At 30.5% G+C, this 23,993-nt stretch overlaps 9 protein-coding genes across 9 annotated transcripts; 3 read left to right on the forward strand and 6 right to left on the reverse strand.

Annotated features, from left to right (window-relative positions):
- Nucleotides 1–702: 702 nt before the first annotated feature.
- Nucleotides 703–2,295, reverse strand: ugpB (UTP--glucose-1-phosphate uridylyltransferase; the record flags this gene model as incomplete). Its single annotated transcript, XM_020572189.1, has 2 exons — nucleotides 703–1,741; nucleotides 1,823–2,295. The coding sequence occupies 2 exons, from the start codon at nucleotides 2,293–2,295 to the stop codon at nucleotides 703–705; spliced, it is 1,512 nt and encodes a 503-aa protein (XP_020438047.1).
- Nucleotides 2,296–5,786: 3,491 nt separating this feature from the next.
- PPL_01175 (uncharacterized protein) lies at nucleotides 5,787–6,116 on the reverse strand (the record flags this gene model as incomplete). Its single annotated transcript, XM_020572190.1, has 3 exons — nucleotides 5,787–5,874; nucleotides 5,920–6,041; nucleotides 6,084–6,116. The coding sequence occupies 3 exons, from the start codon at nucleotides 6,114–6,116 to the stop codon at nucleotides 5,787–5,789; spliced, it is 243 nt and encodes an 80-aa protein (XP_020438048.1).
- Nucleotides 6,117–6,591: 475 nt separating this feature from the next.
- PPL_01176 (solute carrier family 35 member protein) lies at nucleotides 6,592–7,050 on the reverse strand (the record flags this gene model as incomplete). Its single annotated transcript, XM_020572191.1, has 1 exon — nucleotides 6,592–7,050. The coding sequence occupies one exon, from the start codon at nucleotides 7,048–7,050 to the stop codon at nucleotides 6,592–6,594; it is 459 nt and encodes a 152-aa protein (XP_020438049.1).
- A 73-nt stretch (nucleotides 7,051–7,123) lies between these two features.
- On the reverse strand, nucleotides 7,124–7,968 carry PPL_01177 (uncharacterized protein; the record flags this gene model as incomplete). Its single annotated transcript, XM_020572192.1, has 5 exons — nucleotides 7,124–7,183; nucleotides 7,240–7,266; nucleotides 7,456–7,526; nucleotides 7,595–7,723; nucleotides 7,770–7,968. The coding sequence occupies 5 exons, from the start codon at nucleotides 7,966–7,968 to the stop codon at nucleotides 7,124–7,126; spliced, it is 486 nt and encodes a 161-aa protein (XP_020438050.1).
- Nucleotides 7,969–8,527: 559 nt separating this feature from the next.
- PPL_01178 (uncharacterized protein) lies at nucleotides 8,528–11,942 on the reverse strand (the record flags this gene model as incomplete). Its single annotated transcript, XM_020572193.1, has 3 exons — nucleotides 8,528–8,730; nucleotides 8,826–11,757; nucleotides 11,892–11,942. The coding sequence occupies 3 exons, from the start codon at nucleotides 11,940–11,942 to the stop codon at nucleotides 8,528–8,530; spliced, it is 3,186 nt and encodes a 1,061-aa protein (XP_020438051.1).
- A 1,009-nt stretch (nucleotides 11,943–12,951) lies between these two features.
- Nucleotides 12,952–15,592, reverse strand: PPL_01179 (enoyl-CoA hydratase/isomerase family protein; the record flags this gene model as incomplete). The annotated part of the gene is made up of 10 exons (XM_020572194.1): nucleotides 12,952–13,056; nucleotides 13,122–13,203; nucleotides 13,632–13,774; nucleotides 14,016–14,123; nucleotides 14,202–14,362; nucleotides 14,428–14,564; nucleotides 14,650–14,761; nucleotides 14,855–14,935; nucleotides 15,023–15,151; nucleotides 15,250–15,592. 10 exons carry the CDS (start codon nucleotides 15,590–15,592, stop codon nucleotides 12,952–12,954), a joined length of 1,401 nt encoding a protein of 466 aa, XP_020438052.1.
- A 733-nt stretch (nucleotides 15,593–16,325) lies between these two features.
- On the forward strand, nucleotides 16,326–17,394 carry PPL_01180 (TMEM53 family protein; the record flags this gene model as incomplete). Its single annotated transcript, XM_020572195.1, has 4 exons — nucleotides 16,326–16,537; nucleotides 16,632–16,797; nucleotides 16,873–17,076; nucleotides 17,152–17,394. 4 exons carry the CDS (start codon nucleotides 16,326–16,328, stop codon nucleotides 17,392–17,394), a joined length of 825 nt encoding a protein of 274 aa, XP_020438053.1.
- Nucleotides 17,395–17,639: 245 nt separating this feature from the next.
- Nucleotides 17,640–18,264, forward strand: PPL_01181 (uncharacterized protein; the record flags this gene model as incomplete). The annotated part of the gene is made up of 2 exons (XM_020572196.1): nucleotides 17,640–17,783; nucleotides 17,866–18,264. 2 exons carry the CDS (start codon nucleotides 17,640–17,642, stop codon nucleotides 18,262–18,264), a joined length of 543 nt encoding a protein of 180 aa, XP_020438054.1.
- Nucleotides 18,265–19,354: 1,090 nt separating this feature from the next.
- On the forward strand, nucleotides 19,355–23,898 carry slrA (leucine-rich repeat-containing protein; the record flags this gene model as incomplete). The annotated part of the gene is made up of 14 exons (XM_020572197.1): nucleotides 19,355–19,728; nucleotides 19,800–20,024; nucleotides 20,095–20,163; nucleotides 20,240–20,377; nucleotides 20,456–20,530; nucleotides 20,602–20,777; nucleotides 20,846–21,097; nucleotides 21,174–21,818; nucleotides 22,085–22,265; nucleotides 22,465–22,671; nucleotides 22,722–23,036; nucleotides 23,523–23,629; nucleotides 23,702–23,770; nucleotides 23,843–23,898. 14 exons carry the CDS (start codon nucleotides 19,355–19,357, stop codon nucleotides 23,896–23,898), a joined length of 2,889 nt encoding a protein of 962 aa, XP_020438055.1.
- Nucleotides 23,899–23,993: the final 95 nt, after the last annotated feature.

The raw sequence follows: 23,993 nt of genomic DNA on the forward strand, positions 1-23,993 counted from the left end.
TTTAGGATTTATTGGCTTTATTTTGATGATGGTCTAATCAACCTAAGAACGATACAAATTTGTGATGGATATTAGTAAATTACTCTTCAGTACAGTGATTTAAACCATTTTAAAAAATATCCTGATAGAAATTTTCACCTTGCATAATTTCGCCAATCCCTCAAACAATTTAAAAATAAAATTATCTTTGGATTTTGAGAGTGGAACGGGTGATCTTAAAACTAAATCCTAATTTGTTTCAAATTTTAATAAAAATAAAATTAAAACAAATATCTTTTAAAGATATTTATTATCAATTTTTTTCTTTTTTTTATTTTAGGAAAAACAAAAGTTTGTAGATTTAAATCAGATGATTATTGAAGAGGGAAGTGTTTTGTGATTCTTTTTATTATGTGGCCAGAGGTTGTTGTTCAATGAGTTTGTAGGAAGTTAAGGTGGACAAGATTTTAGAGGTCTTGATCATGAAATAAACTATTGTTTTAGTTATATATATTTTTGTTTTTAAATTAAAGATCAGTTAATAATAAAAGTAATAAATTGTTTTTTTTTTATAATTCATTTCAAGCATTTTATTTAAACATATGATTTATTGGGAGTTTTAGATATTCTGGTTTTTTGTGAGAGTACAGACATTTGATTGATTTTAGTTGTTTTAATTTTGATTTCTTTTTTTTTTCTTCTATCCATGAAAATGATCAAGGATTATTGATCAAGTATACGTAGATTACCAGAAACCACCTTATTTTCAAATTCCGAACCTTCGGGAATGTCAATTCTTGATCCATGATTGGCGACAACAATTACAGTACCCTTGAGTACAATTCCTGGACCAAAGGTTACGTCACCACTGACTGTGAGTTGGTCGAGCTCCAAGATATCTGGAATACCTTTGATTCTAGCTTGATAGTCTGATACCTTCTTAAAGTTATCACCGAGCTTCACTAATGGTACAGATGTAAATGGACGATTCTTGTTCATGACCAACATTCCATTCTCCAGTGAGTAGAGGTTGGATTGAACAATAAAGAGGTCAGAGGTTGACTTGACCGGTAAAAATCTGGTACGTGGAACATTGACACCACGAGCGTTGTTGAAAAATTGGATGGCGGCACCAGCGGCAATCTCAAGTTGGAGGATCGATTTGCCGTCGGCAACCTTTGGATTGATGATAATGTCCATGTCGTCCAAGAGGTTCTCCTTTAGTACACGATCGATAGCTTTCAAATTGACCCAGATGTTGTTGGTGTTGAAGATCTTGAACTTCTTGATCGATTTGAACTCCTCGACCTTGGACGATGGTACTTGTGCGATCTCTAGAAGCTTGGCTTTACCTTCGTACTCGATAAGAGTACCACCCTTTACGTCTGCTCTTGTTTTATTGGTTACCTCCATAACATACTCGCAGTTGGTCGACTCCATCATATTGAGAATATTAAAGTCGACAACAGCACCGAGATTATCAACGTTCGAAATAAATAAATACTCTTTGCCCTCGTTGATCAAAGTCTCGAGGAGTCCAGAGTTTTGTAGGGCAAAGAAGACATCACCATGTCCAGGTGGATAGTAGGCAGAGTCATCACCAAACATCTTTTCTGGCACTGGCATGAGATTGTCTTTCAGAATTCTTGGGAAACGACTTTGGTTGAAAGAGTGAATCTTTACATCTGAATATTTATACTTTTGAATGATCTTTCCAGTTTCATGATGAGTGTTGAATGAATTCATCAAAACCAAAGGTACTCTAATATTATAATGTTCATTCATTTCCTAAAATGTGTTAGAAATAAAAGAAAATAAATAGTTGATTAATATATAAATATACATTGATTTCAATATGATTTCTCTTACTTTAATTTGTTGAACTGTTAAATCCAAGAAAGTCTTGTCACCTCTAACTTCGATTGCAGACTTTGGGCCGGTGCAACCCATGGTTGTTCCAAGTCCACCATTCAATTTCAAGACTGCAAGCTTACCAGCGAGATCCGAACGACGCTCATGAGAACATGCAGGCAACTCTTTGTAGTTCAAGACCATCTCGGTTGGAGGTGGTTTGATCTTTTCCCACTCGATGACCTTCTTTCTGTTCTTGAGGAATCTAGTAAACAATTTAGTGATGGCAGGAATCTCCTTTGTGATAAACTCCTTCTTGACAGCTTCATTTGGAGCGGTGGCAGCAATCAACTCCAAACGCTTCACAAAGTTGTCCTCAGTGGCCAAATCGGAGGATCGCAATCCAAACGATTGGAGTTGAGGTGATTGAGGTAATGGACTTTGAATATGATCTGGTTTCATCATTTTTTTTTTTGAATCTTTTAGAGAATTACCAATTAACTAAAAACTAATTGACTGACTGATTGACTGATTGATTGATTGACTATTAAAAACTAATATATATTTGATAAAATTTAAATATTACAAATGACTAACTAACTAAACTAATAATATAAAATCAAAATCAAAATTAGTATCAAGATAAATATATATATTTTAATATATATTGGGTTTGGATTATTGAAATATGAAAATTAATATTAAATAAAATATTTTATCCAAAATAAAAATAATAATTTTTGTATGTCTAGTGTTGGTTTTGAGTGTAATTGTGATTGTTTTGTTGATTTGATTGAAAAATATACAAATGTATACGAGTGATGTAGTGGTGGTGTTTTTGGTTTGTAATTGTGAAGTAGAGCTGTCAAAAACAGTGATTAGTAATAAATGAATAAAATTATTTAATTATTTTTTGAGTTTTGTTGTTGTTGTTATTCTGTTTTTTGTTTGTTTTTTAATATAATAATGTCAAGAGACATGTTGGTATTGCAATATCAACACAATTAACACAGTGCTAACCAAACTTATTTTGATTTAATTAGCAATAATGACATATAACATTTTTATGTTGGTAGTTAGATAGTTTGAAATAAATATATGTTTTCTACGATTTAATCAACATTTGAAAAAAGGAAAGGGGTTGGTGTGATTGATTAAGTGAGTGAGTGTGAGCAAGATAGGGTAGCTGAATATGACTAAAGTAGTGATCGTGGTTATGAAGATGGTTGTTTTTATTCAAACATATAAAAAATATGTTATCTAGATAATAGGATAATTATTGTTGTTATTTTTTTTTTAATCATTCCATTCCTTTTTTGATTAATTATTACTATTTTTTATTTTTGATTATATTATATTTATTACCTATTAATGGTATTAATATTAAAATATTGTTAATAATAGATAGATAGATAAAATAAATATGTATGTATGTTTGATGATGATTTATTTAATTGAATTTAATTTAATTTTCACTCAGACTCAATTATTTATATTATTTTGATTGTTTGTTTGGTTGTTTTAATTAAAATTAGTTTTTTGTGGTTGGAACCAAAGGTAAAGTTATGGTGTGTGTTCGATATTATTAATTAAACTAAACTTGTTTTTAATTAAAAATAATATATATGACTGTTGATTTTTAATTAAACTTTAAACTGTTTTTTTGTTTTTTTTTTTGCTTTGATTTTTTTCTAACAAACAACAAAAATGATAAACAAGTTTTGAAATGATTTAATCCAAAAATGTATAAGTGTTTGGGCTGACTGAAAAAAGTAAAGAAGCTCATTGGTATTGCCTATTTTTTTTTTTGTTATTTTTATGTTTTAAAGTCGGGTGTGTGGGGTGGATAAGATTAAACTATCTTCATACCACATCACCCACACTTTTTGTTTTTTAAAATTAAAAAAAAAAACAAACAAGTCATTTTTTTTTTTTTTGAAATTAAATTGGTGTGTAGTAAAATGATAATTGATTTGACAAACAAAATGAATTCATTCTCTAATAATGATGATGTTGATGTTGGGATTCATGGTGCCTTTTGTCTGTGTGATGCCATTCACTTGGCTGTATCTATGAATATTGTATAGCCGAGCTTGCAAGAACACCTATTGGTAATTATGTCATTATATAATAAAACCATCGAATGGAGTTGTGATTGATTTGATTTTTAGTTGGGTATAAGCCAGTATTGATTAATTGATTGACTGATTGTTTGTAAACTATACAAACAACTCAAAAAAATAGTGTATTGTAATGTTCTAATTTAACTAATATTATACCTTAGCTGATACATACAAGGAAAAAAAATTCTATATTTTTATACTTGTAATGAGATTATGATGAATGAATGAATTGATGTGATTGAGTTTAAATTGAATTGGAAATTGAATGTTAATTTGAATGAATAGAGTGGGTTGATTGCTAGCTTGTGAGTTACAATGTTAGGGGTTCTTCTGACAGATTTCGTATGATGTGTGTTTTGTGATAAATTAAACAACAAACTAATTTAAATAATAAAAATAAAATGGTTACTTTTTAAATGTATGAGCAATATAATAAATATTCTACCTTTTCTTTAAACTAAGAATCTAATAAATAAATAAATAAGTTAAATAAATACAAAGAAAAATAATTATAGAATAAATTAAAAACTGTTAAATTAAATGAAAGTAAAAAAAAAAAAAAGGATCTTAATGTGCTTATTTATTTAGCACAGACAAGCGAAGTGAACTTAGGATACCAATGATCCCAAATATAAAATTTGCAAATTAAAAAAAAATACAAAAAAAAAATAAAAAAAATAATGATAATCATGCAAAGCAAAAAAAAAAGTTTATTTACCTTGTTTGTTGATTCTAGATTGTTTTCTTTTTGAATAATAGTTTGAATATTAAATGATATGAAATGAAATGAATTCTTTGTTTTTGTTGACCTCTTTAAATACTCCAGAAACAGAGTTAGTTAACTAACGAAGCTATCGCTTGCTGATATGACAGAGCGCGTTTACCGATTAAAATGGATGTGCAAGACGACTGTGCACTCTATCAATAGTATATTGTTGACAACCAATATAATCGACCATCTCAAATCAACACTACCAAACCAATCGACAATCAAAAGACATCATAAAAATAATAGTATTAATCCTCTTATGTTATTTGTAATAATATATACCTTTATTTTGGTTTTTAAGTGATTCGACTTTAGTATTTATGTTTGTGGTTTAGGTGTGTGGGTATATAAAAATGTATTTATAATCACATGTGTTTAGTGGTGGTGTAGTTGTTAATATTAAAGTGTTGTGTGGGCAGTTAACTTATCCAATTAAATGGATGAAGTGGAACAGCCTACATACAATCAAGATATATATATTAATGATGAAAATCAATGCAAATCATGATATCTCCTCATCTAAATAATATTCTTTTATACTGATTTCCCGATTAGAAGTTGAAAGTTTGACAAAAATCTTGTATTATACAAATAAAAAATCCATCTATAAATAATCAAATTTTAATTTTTGTAAATCAAAGTTTTTTATAACATAATAAGATAACAATAAAAAAACTTTAAACATGTTTTATTATATGGTACTTTATATAAAAAATCATATTGTAAATCGAAACAATGTCTATTTTATAATGAAAAGTCAAACTATAGTGTTTTAATATAATTTTTTACTGTTTGTAATATTATTTAATTCACATCCTTTTTTTTAAAAGATAAAATAGAGTGAAAATGATACTTTATTATTAATTACAAATGTAATTAGTTATAGTTTTGGGTTTTATTTCTTTTATTGTAGATTTATAAAATTATATTATATATTTTTTAAAAACTTTTTGTTTGAATCTATCATCTTGAAGGAATGATTGATAAAAGAAATAAAATAAACTAAAAGTTGATATCATGATATTAAATATACATACAATATTTTCTCCAATGAATTCATTTGGTTATGTTTTTCTATCTTTTCTCTTCTTTAGATTCTCTTGTAGTTTGGTTTCAATATATTGATAGAGGAACTCCAATGATTTCTCTGATCTTTGTAAATAAAATTCGAGCATCGTTTAGAATCTATTGATATACTCACTGGGATATCCTTGATCACTCTGTTCATAGAGTTTGGCAAGATACTGAACCGCTTCCAAACTACGTGATCTCGGCGAGTTTGCAAAGAGATTGACAAATGTCAAATCTACCAGCTTGCACTGTTGAAATAAATGTCTTTTCTTGATCAAACATTTAATTACCATTGTGATACAAAATATGATGTAGATTTTCATTTTAATACTGCTTTAAATGGTCGAAATAGCCATAGATGATCATCATCTTTGGTGATCTAATGACACCAAGCCATGAATAAACATTAGATTCATATCGATCATATATCTCATAAACTTGATTGAATATATATTTAATACTAAACTATTGAATACTCTTGAGTATATCTCTTTATTCATTATTATTGTTTGTAATACAGATTAAAACAAATGAACACGCGCGAATACAATATTTTTTTTTTAAAAAATCACTTTTAACAAAAAGGTGAAATCAAAAAAAAGTAATACAAAATTTTTTTTTATTTGTGCAAAGTCTGGACACAATTCCAAAAATATTATAGTAATTTTAAATACTACATGTAAATGGTTTGGTTATTGGGCTTGTTTGTCTGTATTAATATTACAATTTAATTAATTGTATGTTAAATCATGTGATTTGGTGTGATTCATATGAAATTGGTTGTTCTCTGTCACTTCTTTATGAACCTAATTTCAATGCTGAATACCAAATACTACCAATCATGTTGATAGCCAATCCGATGATATTGTATGGATGAATAACAATGTCTTTAAAGATGATGGCACCAATCACTGTGGAAGCAATGTTTTTGATCTGTCCGGTTACCGATGTGGTCAGTGCCGAATTGACAGAAGTACAAAAGAATATACAGAAATTCAGAAGGAATCCAATGAAAACAGAGAGAATGAAATATAGCTGGAACATTGGGTCGTGTATCTGTGGATAGGTCATTACATAGGGAACCTCGCCGAAAATTAGCATCAGCACCGTTATGAATGGCAGAGAGAGCGCACTATTATAGTAGAGCATGTCGTAGGTAGATAGGTCACGTGCTGTCTTTTTCACATAGACCAAGTAGGTCGCTTGAAAGAAGCAACTCGTCAGCACAAGCGAATAGCCAAGTGCATTGAAAGTCATGTCTGTCATTCCGGCAATGACCGCGCCCATCACCATCACCATCACCGACATTACAACACGTGGCGGCGATACTTTATTCAATATCAGATACTCCATCACCAAAATAATGACTGCAACCAAACGCTTTAGTGCACTATACATTGGAATATTCAGTGATTTCAAACTATCCAGTCCAAGCAATACATTTACAACATAACATACTGATAATGGCATTAACTATAATATATAAAAAAAATAATTTTAATTAGATATGATCATATATTTAATATCAAAATATCATCTGACAAAAATAGATACCTTTTTAATTATTGAATAAGTTAAATTTGTTTGTATATTCAATATTTTCATATATTTTAAAAAGTGAAGAGTGGTAATCGATACTATCATCTGGCAGAATAATAATACATTGGATGCTTCAAAATTGTAGGTGGTCATCACCTTTTTGTTAAATATAGTTTGACATAGACTGACTGACCCTGAAATAGATGTTAATTCAATGCGCTATAGGTTGTTAAGATAAGATGATTAGATGATAATTATTTACCATAGAGAATTACAGCGAATGCACTCTTTGTTGAATCTGACCATGGATTTATCTTGAATTTAAATGCTTTCGAATTATTAAAACTAAATTGTTGTTCTTTTTCTATTTTCTTTATCTTTTTCTTTGGCACTGTCTTGAATCAATGATTTATGTTCTTCAGCATGCTTATCTTTACCAGTAATACTACTTGTTATGTTGTTGTTGTTGGTGTTGTTGTCATGTTTATCATTATCATCTATCATTACAGTAGTTGTGATTGTACTGCTGCTCATTGACGGATGATGTTTGTCACTATGATGCTTATGAAGATGTTGGTGAACCTGATGAACTTGATTCATTTTATTTCTTCTTTTACCTTTTAAATCTAATTTCATTTATTTATATAAAACAATTTAATATTATGTTAAAATAAATGATTATTATTATTATTTATTTATTAATTTTATTAAAATAAGTAAATTAAACATTTAAATATAAATATATGAATATGAATATGGTAAGGTAACATTTGTTGTGATTTCAAACAACAACAACATCTTATCTTATACAACCACTCTCACTTTCATTTTACTACTACTAAACATTTTACATACCTTTTTTTGATTTCAAACAAAAACTGGCTATTCATAAAAGAAATTCTGCTGTTGTATTGTTGTGCTACTGTTTCTTTTTTAAAATGTATGTTATATTTGTGAGCAAGTGGTGTGTGTTAATAGTTTGTTCTTCAGTGCTTGAACAATAATTAAAATTACCACCGCGATGCAAACGAAAAAAGTGTCGTCTATCAAAGACACCTTTTCTCAGGTTGTTAGGGGGTATTTTTTGTTTTTCTAATTTCTATAAATTGATTAAATTGATTTATTAATAGATTTTATTTTTTTTTATTTTAAAAATATTAATTTATTTAATTTTATTTTATTTTATTTATTTTATTTATTTAGTAGTTCTTAGAACCAATTCTGAAAATGCTCTTGCCAATGATGGTATTGGATTATGATTTGGTGAATCGCTAATTGATCTTTGTGCTACCTTGTTAATCAATCTTAATAGTGATCCAATGATTGCTTTATTCTCTTCCGATAACTTCTTTATTAATTCTTTAATCGACTGTATTCTATCTTCTTGATTTTCTAATCCTATTTTTTTTTATAAATTATTAGTATATATATTTTTTAGAATTATTATTATTATTATTAAATGTAATGCATTGTTAATTTTTGATCAAACTTACTTTCTGCTAATAACCATTCTTGGAAGAGTGATTTTGAGAGGAATGGATCGACTGTTTTAAAGAAATGCTTGAGGAGTTCCGATGCCATGTAGACATCGACTTGGTCACCTCCCATTGTGTTACCATTGACCTTGAGTGAGTCAGAGTAGACCTTACCCTCGTTGCTCGCAATCTGAGCACTCTGAATAAGCTGTTCTGACGTGAGATCACTAATAGTATCGAGATAACCAGATGTTTTCATGAGGATTGGCGATGTTTGATTCTTTATATTCGCTGGGAACAACTGTTCATGATTTAGAATCATAATCTCCATTACAAATGAACCTGGTGGTTTATTGGCACTCGATGATGTTGATGTTGATGGTGGTGGTGATTTAGTAGTAGTAGTTGTTGTAGTTGTAGTTGGTTTAGAATTTATAACAGCTTGAGAAGGTGGTGTTACAACTGAGATAGCAGCTGGTTTTGGTTTAAAAGAAGATGATGAAGATGGTTGTTGTGTTTGAGCTGTTGTTGTTGTCGTTGTTGTTGGTAATTGAGTTGAAGAGGTTGTAGTTGTTGTTGATGTTTGAAGTGGTGCGACAATGGGTGCCGGTTTGATGATTGGTGATGAGATTGGTGTTGTCGTTGGTTTGACACCGCCGTTCGCCGTCAAATTGGAAGTTGGTTGTGAAATGTTCAGTGGTGAAGGTGATGTTATATTGCTATGAGTATTTACATTGTTATTGTTTTTGCCTATTGAGTTTCCGCTACCATTCATATTATTAACAACCAAACCATTGGAACTACCAATACTATTGCTCTTCTTCTCTGACTCAACATTATTAACATGTAAATTATTCAAACTTGAAGTTCTAGTATTATTCGTTAGAGGTGTAACATTATTACTACTACTATTGTTATTGTTATTATAAGTATTTGAAGGTGATGATCTTTGTTGTTGTTGTATTCCATTTGTATTAATATTTGATAAACTATTACTATTACTGTTTGGTATTATATGGTTAGAGTATTGAGGAACGGAATGTTCGTTGGTGGCGTGCAACAGGTATGACTTCTCGGTTTGTTGGTCGTGTAGCGCGTGGTAGAGCATGTGAACTTGGTGTTCTAATCCACGCACACGAGCAACATCGACCATACGCTCGTCGGTGATGAGATCGGGACCGCACTCGAGAATCTGCACGATTCCAGAGACGTAGATCTCCGAGGCGATGCGCGCAGCCTCACGTCTTGCAAGCTCACGAATCAAGTCCTGCTTGATGTAGTAGTGATCTTTGATGCGTGCACTGCACGACTGGAATACCGGGTGCAGCTTAAAGTAGTCGCTAAAGTAGCCCTCGCGAATCTTGAGGTAGAGACGCTCCAGCTCGATGTCCCACTTTGAGAGGTCACGCTCGATCGTGTTGCAGTGCTCGTAGAGTTTGGTGACTTCGTTGCACACCGACACGAAACGATCTCGCAACTCACGGACACTGCGCTTCTCGATCTTCAAGAATGCAATGGCGGCTTCGACTTGTTTCTTTTGTTTCTCGAGTTCCAGCACCTTCTTTGACTTCTCTTTCGATTTGAACTTCTTCTTCTTGGACGCCTCCTCTATGGAGAGATCTAGCATTTGATACTGCTGTGCAAGATCGGTCATGAACGTGAGAATTGTATTGCGAACGGCATCGCAGTCTGCTACGATCTGTGCGTTTTGTTTGAGTTCGGTGTTGACTTGCTTCTTTGTGATACGACGTTCGAGTATCTGGTGAATCTCTGTCGATAGATTGTGAAGACTGGATGTCAACAACACTCTATTCTTAAACTGTATTCTTTCAATACGATACTTTGCATTGTTCAACACCTCTGATATCTTTTGATTGATATCCTCTGTGATAACACTGGTCGCAGCAGTATGAAGTAGATTATTAATCGATGTATTCAATGCTGATTCTCTCTTTAACAATGATGGTGATGAGTTGTTATTATTAGCTTGTTGTTGGAATTGTTGTTGTTGTTGTTGTTGTTGTTGTTGATATTGTTGTTGAATTTGATGATTTGGTGTGATTGTAGGTGATCGCTTTCTACCAGTGTTTGGTGAGAATTCTCCACTGTTATTAATAACAGATTTAGTTGCACCACTAATAGTATTAGGTGTAGCAGTAGCAGTAGTAGTTGTGGTAGTAGTTGTTGCTGTTGTTGTATTGATGGGTGGTTTCTGACCGGTTGATTTAATAGGTGTGTTGTTGGTTGTCTTTAACAACTGAATCTTCTTTTTCTTCAACTCCAAATCACCTTTAATCTCATTGAGTTGATTATCTAGATCTACAATTACACTGGAATGATCTTTAGCGACATCCTTACTCTTCTTATACTCCTTCATAAGAGTGAGTAACTTTTCTTTGTTGATAGTAACATTATCGTTATCATGATTGTCACCATTGTTGTTGTTGTTGTTGTTACCACCATTGTTGTTATTATTATTATTATTATTACTATTACTACTGTTATAACTTGTTGTTAAATCATCTAGATCCTTCTCGATTGTCTCGTAGAAACGTGTTTCCTCTTCGGTTGGTATGAGTGTCGCCGCTGCCTTGGCACTGGACGATATCGAAGAGAGCGATAGATTACTCTTGGAATGAGGCAGATCTGTGTGGTGGTGGTGGTGGTGGTGATGATGACTACCACCATGATTCGAGTCGAGATCATCATCGAGATTGTCGTACTCCTCTGGCAGTGTGTATACTTGGTCATGCAAGATCTCGCGTGACAACGGACCAATCACAGACTTTCTCAAGACATCTCTGAGATCGGATATCTCATCGATAAGCTGACCTCTCTTGACGTCGTTCTTGTGCAATGTTTTATATTTGATAGTCCTACTGAAATCCCAACCTGTATGATCATCCTTATTGAAATCCTCTACATTGCTATCTTCTTTTAAATTAATTTTCTAAAAATAGTTGGTTGTAAAAAATAATTTATTTTAGAAATTATTATTTAATTTTTTTTTTTTTTTTCGTAGTTGCATATGATTGTTGTTCAATCAGATAGTCCATCTAATTGTATAACTTTTCTGAAACTTACTTTTCCACCATCAGACATTGGTGATTGAATTACACCACCTTTTGTTGTCATTTTTTTTTTAATCTAGAATATTTATATAAATGTTATTCCACTCCAAACTTTATTCTTTCTTTCTAATCTATATATATTATATATTTGTTGAATAATATATTTTATCTATCTATGAAATTTAAAAATATTAATATTAATAATCACTATTTTTATCTATAAAAATGTTATTTATTAAAATATTATTGTTATTATTATTTCTTCTGATTTTACAAATTATTGTTATGATTTATTTTCTATTATATAATTATAATAAATCAATATTAAATTAATTGTACAAATTGATATTATTTATTTTTGATTTGATATGATTGATTGATTGACTGATTGATTTTTGTGATGTGTGAGTGTTAATTAATATCGGATGGTGGTCCCTATCTAGAGTTATATCAGTTCTACCCAATTTTATTTTTATTTTTATTTTTATTATTTTTAAAATGGTTATACTATATGATTGATTTATGAGTTTTGGTAAGAATGATTTGTTAGGTAGAGGAGTGAATTTGATGATGGTAACTAGCTGTCCTGTTTTCAACCAAAATTATTTTTGCATTTTTAGATATTAAAGTAGGGGATGGGGATCAGATTTTTTTGAATAAAAAAAAATAAAAATAAAAATAAAAAAACTTTTTTTTTTTTAAAGGTTATCATTTTTCACAAAGTTTGATACTCTTCGATTTGTTTAGTTATGATGATATTCTTTTTCATAGGGTCTATAACACCCAGGTGAATGTGATAAAAACTAAACTATGAATATTCACTATACAATATTGTTGACTTGTCATTATTGGATTTGTACTTTTTTTTTTTTTTTTTTTCATGATTTTTCGATTTCCAAAAGGTATGCAAATATGTTGATTATTTATGTCATTGGTAATGATGATGGTAAAACATTCGAATTCGTAATTAAATAGTGGAATATACATATGATTTGTTACACACCTAGTAATGATTTATCAATACACATATTAATTTGGTATTATAACACCAGTATTTATTGATGAAGTAATATTTATGATGATTGTAATTGTAAAGATTGTTGATTTGAGTGAAAATTGACTTTGCTATTTTTTGTTTTTAACTTTGCTAAATAAAATAAATGTTCATATTGATTAATCTTGGTAATTTAAAATATTAAATATCTAAGATTGAAATAAACAGTAAAATATATCATCAAAATACTCTATCACCCATCCATAAATGATTGTTGATGAATTCTTTGAAAAGATTTGATGTTGTTTTTTTTTGAGTTACTATATTCTTACTTTATTATTATAATATATCTAACAATCCTATCTTGTAATATTTGCTAGTTGTTGATAAATAAACATAATAGATATTTTTCTAATTATATGAATGGAATTGAAAACAGCGTTGCAAAGTTATGCAAGTGGGGATCACTCCCGCTCATCTACCACAATCATTAAAAAAAAAAAAAAAAAAAAAAAATCAAATCAAAAACAAAAAAAAATGAATAACGGTAATGAGAATTGTGTTGAAGGCTTGATAGCCCCGACAAAAAAAACACCAATATAAAACAAATCAAAAAAAAAAAAAAAAAAAAAACAAAAATTTGTAAAAAGTGTTGAGTGCCTTTAAGAAACCGAACACTCATTTACATCCTCCTTTCGGGTGTTTTTTTTTTTTTGATTTGTTTGTTTGACCAATTTTTTTTTTAATTAAAAATCTCACCAAATTTCGTTGCTATTTGATTGAAGTTGGAGTGAGAGTGAATTTGAATCGGCAAAATTAACATAATTTAATGGGATGGATGTTGTCTTTCTACGGCAATATTTGCAGTGTTCTTCATCATCATGATCGACATGGGTCGTGATCTATTTATTTTTTACGATCATCAGTCAAACAACAACACAAAATGTTTTGTTATTATTATTATTGTATTTTATTTTATTATTATTGGTGAATTCCATTGATATTGAAGGAACTTCCCAGTTGAAGATCTTGGCCCAATGGCAATGGTGAGAAGTATCTGTCGATTTGACTGTCGGTGACCTCCTCAAGGGTTGCAGGTTGCCACTTTGGTTTTTGATCTTTGTCAACGACCACTGCACGCACACCTTCAAAAAAGTCGGGTGACTCCAAACATCTAATAGCAATTCTGTATTCCATTGTAAAGATTTCTTCCAGTGATCTATTACCTTCTTTAACTTGTCTAAAAGCAATCTAATGTAATTGAATAACGAAAATGTTAGACAACAAAAATTTAAAAACAAAACAGCTCAATTAAAGATGATAACATACTTTAACACTGGTCGGTGATTTAGTACGTATTAATTTGACTAAATCGGAACCCCATTTGGTTTTAGATGCTTCCAAAGCATCCAAAATCTCTTGTACATTATTGAATCGGTTAGCAAAACATTGTTGGATGAGAGGCCAGTCTTGTAACAGTTTAGATGGTTCTAAACAATTATATTTAAAAACTTAGTAATCTAATATTCTTCATTAATTCTATATATACACTTACGTTTTGGTTGAGATGCAAACTCATTGATGATTGCTTCAATTTTATTTCTGTCTTGTGAGTTGACTAGTGTAATAAGTTTTCTTTCCAACTCTGGTAGTTTCGATGACTCTACATAGTGTGTTGCAATTCCAAACTTGCTATAATAATTTAGTTGAGTAGGTTTATAGAATTGAATTAGTATTGAATGATCATGAAAACAACAAAAGCTATATCGACACTTACAGACAATCAGCACCACTTATACTCTTTCCAGTTATACCTAAATAGTTACCAAGTGAATCTGGTAATCTAGCTAAAAAGTATGATCCTCCAACATCTGGGAATAATCCAATTGCTAATTGTTTGATTGATATAGATTGAAAAAGAATTTTATTAATTAAATAGTTTGTTTGAGGATGATTGTTTTGTTTTGTTTTTAAATACATACAAACTTCAGGCATTGCCCAAACAGTTCTTTCAGTTACAATTCTAAAAGTTGAATGAATAGATACACCTAAACCTCCACCCACTGAAATGAACGGGAAAAGAAGTTAATTAGCAATCAATAAGCTTAACATTTATAATAAATATAGTAATATAGTTTTAAAAAACATACTTGAAATACCATCCCAAAATACAACGGTTGGTTTTTTCAAAGTGGCGGCAGTGTAATCCATATTATATTCATGTGTAAAGAAATATTTTGGGAAAGAATATCCTAGTTTTCTAGTTTGTGAAGTAAGTTCTATATTTATATTGTATAGATTAGATATTGAGATGAATGTTAGATTTGAAATTGTATCAAATTTGATATGAATAACTACTACTACTACTACTACGAACCTTTAATATCACCACCAGCACAATATGCTTTCTCACCGGCACCTTTTAGTACCAAGAGATGAGCATTATCATTGTTGGCATAGTTTAACAATTTCTTATTTAAATTTACAAAGATATGTGTATTTAGTACATTTAATTGCTTCAAACGGTTCAATGTAATGACAGTTGTATTATTCTCGTGTTTCTCCAACAAAACGCTATCGTTTTCATTTGATTGCTGTTGCTGTTGATTCATCTTTGATTTCAATGTTGATTGTTGTTGTTGTGAAACAGATGCAACTGATATAATATGTTCACCGATTACATTGATTCTCTTTATTGATTTCTCCATAATGGTTGTCATATTTTTAGGTATTTACTGTAGTAATATTATTATTGTATGTTAAAATATTTAATATATAAAATGAATGTGTATAGTAAATGCAATGATGATGATGAATCAAAAGTAATCAAATAAATGAGATTTCAAACTAAAAAGAAAAAGAAAACTGCTAAATTTCAACCTAAAACACAAAAAAACTGCTCATAACAATTTCTATTTTTTTTTTTTAACTTCTTCACCACATTGTTCCTTAAAAGGAAAATACTTTGTACTAAGCATCAAGATAATATCTCAATTAATTTGAATGTGTAGCTTTTTAGTGATGCAATAAAAATAATAAAAAATAATGAAGTTAATTAATCTTATTAATTTTAATATTTTATTGCAGAAGAATAAAAATATCTAAAATTAAATAAATTAAATAGAAATTAAAAAAAAGGTACTAAAAAGTCATAATTTTTGAGTTAATTTATTCATTTTTCCCAGACAACGTCATCCTCTTCTAAAAAAAGTTAAAAAAACTGTGAAAAATGTCATAAATAACTATCAACATGATGATGTTTTGGTAAAAACAGTGGTTTTAAACAAAATTTGCGAAATTTTATTTTTAATCAGAGTCGTTTGGTTCGAAAATAACAACATATTTAAATGTTAGATGAAATCAATCAAATCAATTTGAGTCTTGTTTAAACAACATTATCACAATTGTGTTTGTGTGTTTAATTTGCTATAATTATATTTATTATCGATAGAAATGACTGAAGTATTAAAATATTCACCTGCTCTAGTTGGTAGCGATATCCCGAATTTGACAAGCAAGTCAAAGAATCTCAAGGAGGAATCGAGACCTTTGGTATTATTATACGGTTGGATGGGTTCACAACCTGTCTATCTAAATAAGTACGCTCAACAATGGACCCAAAGAGGTTACAATGTATTCGCCTATTGTCCAAGTACTCTTGAAACGTATGTAGATCGCCTAAATAATTTCAAAATAATTTGTTGTTAATTATTATTAATTCATTCATTCTTGATAACAATTGTAATCAAATCAATCTAGATTCTTCCCACCATACCGTGTCAAACAAATCAATAATAAAATGCTACCAATCGTAAAAGGATACATTAAGGATCACCCACAATGCCAGGGTATCATTTTCCACTGTTTTTCGAATGGAGGTGGTTTCTACTACTCTGAAATAATTCATGAAATGGTGAATAATCCTGTATGTTATGTTATTATATTTCATAATCCAACCAATGATGATCATTACTAATAATAACAATTATTTATCTAAAAGGAATTCCAACATCTACATCAGTTTATGAAGGGAACCGTATTCGATAGTTTACCATCGTTGTCAATGAATGCCGGTTTAAGAGCTGCTCGTATCAGTGGCGGTTTACTTGTCTACCTATTTGTAAAGATATTAATGTTCCCATTGATGATATTGTTTATGGGTGATCATTGGGAAAGATATAAAAGAAATCTTTCACATGAAAAGGTAAGAATATACAAATATATATATATATTTACTTCACAATTACTAATATATCTTTTTGTTTGTACTTATATAAAGAATGTTTGGCCACACCTTGTAATATACAGTAAAGATGATTCGATTGTAACAGTAGATCAAGTTGAAATACTTATCGATTTGCTAAAGAATAAGACATTGGCAAAGAAGCCAAACTTGTATCTGGAAACATGCTTTGACAATTCTCCGCATGTCTGTCACTTGCGAACTCATCCAAAAGAATACGGTGAAAGTATGGATCAGTTAGTAGAGAGAATTTTCCAACATGCTACAGAAGCTGCCTAAATAATACAATCAATCATTAAAAAACATAAATAACATTGTAATACATTGAAATTATTGTCATTTTAACAAAAAAAAACTTTAATTTTTTTTCCTTTTTTGGTGTGCATTAATTTTAAAAAAAATTTAAAAAAGGCGGGTATAATGATGATTGTGATCAAGCAAGTTAATCATTTTTTTTAAAGGTGTTTGATTGATCAATCAATATTAAGAATATATATATATATAGAATAATATAGAATATAAATATGATTATAATTAATAAACCATCAAATGCAGATGAAGATGAGCAGAAACGTTGGTGCATTCTAGAGTTTCAAGGTTGTTTCGAAGATAGTACTCCATCAAAGTTATCGAATGAAGTATTGGGTGAATTAATTCATAAAGAAAAGGTATGATTATTAGCTATTACATGTAGTTAAAATTCATTTATTTATTAAGTCATTAATTCATTTTAAAAATAATATAATAAAGGATATATATCAATTACAAATAGGTAATCAAATGTTTGAAGGTAAAGATATAAAGTTAAAGAATCCTTTGTTAGTAATTAGAAAAGTTTCAACTGGCCCCAATAATAATAATGGAAATAGCAATGGTAGTAGTAGTACAGATGATAAAGATAGCAGTAATAATAATATAACAGAATATGAAGTGAATACATTAATTTATAGTAAGATATGTTTTACCAATCGTCCATCTACTATTATCGCACAGCAGAGTGTCAAATACGGGTCACCACAGCATAGAAAGTCACCTTCTTCATCACCATCTTCCTCTCCAATGTCAACGACACCCGAGAAGATAGACATGGCAACCGTATCACCAATGAAATCATCGCCAATACAACAACCGAAATTCACACAAGACTAAGACTCTGTAGTCTTTCTTTCTTTTTAAAAATAAAAATTGTAAATATTTATAAAACTTACTCGCTCAAACAACATATTATATATAAAACAACAAAGATAGATATTATAATATTATTTAGAATAATTTATAAAACAAAACAATTTTAAACAATTAATATTGTTCAACATGTTGAACTTGCAATATAATTTGTCAATATCAACCAACCAACCAATGAAATTATTATTATATTAATATCATCGGTGTGATGATAACAATCCTTTTTTTTTTGTTTTTTTTTCAATCATATCAATTAAATCATAAACAACGACAATAGCCATCAAATATCAAGATAATACAAGTTATTTTTATTACTATAAAGAGTATTTTTATCTTTATATATTTATATAATCTTTGTTTTGAGACAAAAAATGTTTATTATTAAACACCCCTCCATTCATCATGATGGACAAATTATTATTTAAAACACGGATATGAGGGTTAATCCTATTTATTTCAACACAACAATATTACCATCAAAATGTGTGTGTGTCAGTGTGTTTATTGTGGTGAAGTAATTGTTTAATATGAAAGTACAACCAAAAGTATACAATGTGTTTTTATATAATATAAATCTTATCCTACAATCCAATCAAATAATTTAAGCATCAAAAAAATAAATATAATAAATTAAACAATAGGCAAAATTCAAAAACAGTAAGAGCATTATTTATAAAAATTTGATTGTTATTTGTAGGTGGGAGATGTTGTTTTTGATTGATGGTTGTGGTAGTTGACCCGGCAACAGTGCCAGTCACACACACATAATCATAATCATAATAATAATGACAATTAAACAACAATTAAAGAAGGATAATAAAAAAGAGGAAAAGAAGAAAAGGAAAATAAATGATTGTTGTTGTTGAAAACGGACAATTGTTTTTGGGGATAGAGTGAGATATATGGTTGTTTTTTTATTTATTTATAAATAATATAGTAATAATAATAATATCTTTATATAAATATATATGTCTAAATTTCTAAATTAATTTTAGTTATAGTTATTTTGTTTTTTTAACATTTTCTATTTTAATAATAATTTTTATTTATTAAAATGAGAAGAAAAACAATTGCTACCTACACAGTAATATCGATTCTATTATGTTTTAGTTGTTTATTTATTGTTAGTTCCTCGCTGGAATTAAGGATTAGAGAATATTTAATATTAGTACGATTGTTTGATAATACCAATGGACATCATTGGATAAGAAAAGATGGGTGGGAGGACTTGGTGGCCGTTTTCCATCGAGCACCCAACATTCTGAATCTTCTGCCCGAAGATACGGTGCCACTCAGCCTAGCCGACGATGAATACGATCGATTGGACGAAAATCCGTTCGCTTTCGTCGATATGTTGTATACGATCAATGACTTCTGGTTACCAGAGCTATATGGAGTTAAATTTTCAAACTATACGATCAATTCGATGTAGGTATCATCATAAATAATAACAAACTAGGTTTAGTTGTCGGAGAGTTCGATCAATAGATTAATAATAGATATTTGATGTTTAAAAGTGAATTACAAAATAATAATTTAACAGGAGATTATCCAAATTATTTATACTATGTAAATAATTTATTGAAATTAGACCTTTCAAACAATTCACTCTCTGGTAAAATGGAGACAGAGGCACTTACCTATAATAATATGGCTAGTGTTAATATATCGAGAAACCATATTAGAGGACCTGTACCACGATTACAAAATACAGCAAAAACTATGTATGTTATGAAAATTGAATTTAGTATTAATAATAATATTGTTCTAATTATTGCTTTTTTCATATATTAGTGATTTAAGTTATAATAACTTTGATGGATATTTACCAAAACTTGTAAATACACCAAATTTAACTGAATTGTAAATATTTATTTTTAGAGTAGACATAGGTAAACAATACTAATAGCAACTTAAAATGTACTTCTTTCTATTATAGGAATTTAAGCCATAATAACATAACAGGAACTATACCTAAATTTCTATTTAGACAACGATTGTTAGAATCTGTAGATTTAAGCTATAACAGATTCATTGGATATATTCCATCTTTGACAGATTCAGTAATTCACACTTTGTAAGTATTGTTATTTTATTATCTTTTCAAGGTTTTCTGTTGATTATTAATTAATATATATATATATAATTGTAAAAGAATCGTAAGAAACAATTATTTAATGGATAATATTACAGGTTCAACGATATTAAGGTCACGAACATTAAAATATTTGTAAGTCTTATCTTTATCTGTTTTCCAAAATTGATTTGATTTTCAATTTGTTACTAATATTCATTATTTAGTGATGGAGATAACAATTACTTTACTGGTAGTCTATCACCTAGATTGTTTTCATTTACATTATTCACATATATATCACTGAGGAACAATGGAATCGATGGTATAATACCCAGTGTGGTGGCATGCATGGGTGACCATATAGAATTCCATACAGATATCAACGAATCATTACCTTGTGGTAAGTATCAGAACAATTTGAATTGTCTCCAATTATCTTTTATTAATTTAAAATCGATGTTTTTTTAGTTCCTAGAATAGATGAAATATCAACAGTTTCAACAAAAGGAGGAGAAATAACAATATCAGGATTTGATTTTGGATATCAATTCAATAGTTACGATATTGATATTAAATTGCAAAATAATGTAACCAGTTCATTTAAGAGATTTCTCATTAGCAATAGAAGGATAGCAGTCAATGTTCCTCCTGGACATGGAAGACATAATTTAACACTAACTTTTAGAAATGCTACCATTATCAAAGAATATTCCTATAAATGTATGTTTGAATAATAATAATAATCCAAATTCAACTAATTAACTAATTAATTAACACAACATGTTTTTATAAATAGTTCCATATATAATAGAGATTTCATCAGTTACACCAAAAGAAGGAGGAAGAATAACTATGATTGGAGATAATTTTGATAGAGAATTGGCAAAACAAGTATTACCTCAGGTGGAAATTGGTGGTGCTCGTTGTATTGATGTAGAAGTAGTTAGTGACAAAGAAGTACATTGTTCGCTTGGACCGAGCAATATTAAAACACCTGCAGCTATCAATATTACGGTGGGCGATTTATCAGCTATTTCCAAAGTACAATTCTTTTATTCTCCGATCGATGGCGATCTAGAGTGTTCATTGCCATGTAATAAACATGGATCGATCAATATCACCTCGAAAACCATCGATCTATCGAATACAACAAACGTTAGGCTGGGCGACTATTTCGAGCCTTGTGTCAATCTGACCGTAAAGAATATTGATGGAATCGTTTACGTCAACTGTATAGCACCCTATGGAAATGGACTGAAACACCCAGTCTATGTGACCACCAACTCTATCACCTACCACAATGATTGTCTGTCTTTCAATCCACCGAAGATCGAGAGAATTGCAGGCGCCGATTATTTTAAGGGTGGCATTGTCAAGATCTATGGAAAGTATTTGGAGTCGGAAGTGGATCAAGTCAATATCACAATTGGCGACCAGAATTGTAAGCCTCTGCAACACAGTACTTCCAATGAGCTACAGTGCTATCTGGAGAAGCACAGACACATGAAATGGAACGAAAAGATAACAGTGACTATTGCCAACCAATCGGATACCGCCAACTACACCGATGCCAACGATCAATGTTTTGAGTTTTGCGATCAGCACTGCAGTCATTGCCGCGACGGTCTGGCTGAGTGTCTTCCCGATTGGAATGGTCCATTCTGTGACAGCGACATCACCGAGCCCTCGTTTGAATTCTTCAGAGAGTCGCCAGCGGTTTCATTCAAATTCAAATCGATTCAACTGAGTTATCACTTCAAAGTGAATCTCTCTACAATCCTGGAAGTCACTCCGTCCGGAACGATAGTCGACCACCTGGTGGACTCAAAGTTTTGGGTGGTCAACGCAACCAAACCCGAAAAGAGTTTTATCTACACAAACAACCAGAGTAATTTAGTGGTGGAGATGAATTGTAATTCCGAGGACGACGAACTTCGTTGGTATGCCGGTGAATACCTGAGAATCCCACGGTACAGTGTGCGTTTCACCGTGAAAAGTCACAACCATACGTTCAAGTCGGCCGAAAACAAGTTGGTACTGACATTCGACATCACTTCGCCACCGCCAATCTTGACAAACCACTGTAGTGCTGCACCAGTCGTGGAGGTTTCGCAGGTTGCAGGCTTGCGATGGTGGACCTCCTACTTTTACGATGTCAAACTGTTTGGACGTGTCACACAGCGCGCCGTCCTAGACAATACGATCACTCCGGTGCAAGCAGGCATTCGTACGCCCAAGAACGACCGATTCCTCTTCCACTTTGACTATACACTCGACTCCTACGACCAGAAGCTGTATTTCGAGTCGGACTTTTCAACGCTCACCAAATTCCGACAGATTCCAGACTACTTGCCGCCCGGCTGTTTCATCGACCGCAACCCCAGGCGACATCCGTACGAGGTGATATGCGCTGTGCTTGTGATAGCGGGCACCGTTGCACTGCTGATCTATCTGACGCGAGTGGAGGCACATCACAACAAGCAGAGTATGCGACTGAACAAGATGATCATGTCGAAGGATGTCTGTACGCCGGTGATGACATCGGTATCAGCGCAGTCCTACCAGAGCTACCTCGAGAGCATCATCGACGGACTGACAATCGACAATCTTGGCAATCCTATATGTCCGCTGAACTCGACACACCTGCAGCACAGTCTGAGTAACAACAACACCGCATACAACAGTAGCAGCTCTACCCACTCCAGTGGCATAAGTAGCGAAGATCTCATCAGTGTCGAAGAGGAAAACAATCATACAATAATAAGGACTTGAAATTAATAAAACTTTATTATATTAATTACAAATATTAACCAACATATGATTGTGGCACAACAAATTATTTTAATTGTTAAAATAATTGTTTCAAAAAAAGATATCTATGAAACTTTTGAACGATAATCTGGACATAATACATTGTAACCTCTATGGATACACTTTTGAACATACAAATGTTGTGAGTCCAATCTATTAAAGGAAATTAACAATTAAATTACAAACTGTAAAAAAGAAAAATAAAAAATAATAATTTATCTTTTCATTTGATTTGTGATCAGCCTTTTTAACAAAAAAAAACTCTCAGAAGAATTTTAAAATTAATTACTTTTTTTTTGTTTTTATAAAAGACAGATAATAATATAGTTTATAGAATGTCAGATAGTAACTATATGAGCTATATTCATTCGAATTTAAACAAAACACTTATAGATGTAGTTGATGTACAATGGTCACAAGATAGTCTTCCTCCCAATGAATGTAAATACTTGCACAACTTCATTTATAATAATACTTTATACGATACTAATAAAAATTAAATCGAATTTAAAGATATTAAACCACTTTCAATTGAGACTCTATCAGATGCATTTAATGAGATGATGAACTCAAATACTTCAGGTATTTATATAAACATGTTCTTTCACAAGACAGTCATTTGATCAATCATTATTAACATTTTTTTCAAAATAGTTCAAAATCATAAAGAAGAGAAATGGAATGATTTAGGTTTAAATGATTTATCTTAGTTACAATCAATCACCAGCAGTTATGTAATATATATATCTGGTTTCCAACAAAGATTATCATTACAGATGTTGATTGATATTTGTTTAAAAGTGGA

The sequence above is a fragment of the Heterostelium album genome, assembly GCF_000004825.1.
Source record: "Heterostelium album PN500 unplaced genomic scaffold PPL_contig1, whole genome shotgun sequence".
Classification (NCBI taxonomy): domain Eukaryota; phylum Evosea; class Eumycetozoa; order Acytosteliales; family Acytosteliaceae; genus Heterostelium; species Heterostelium album.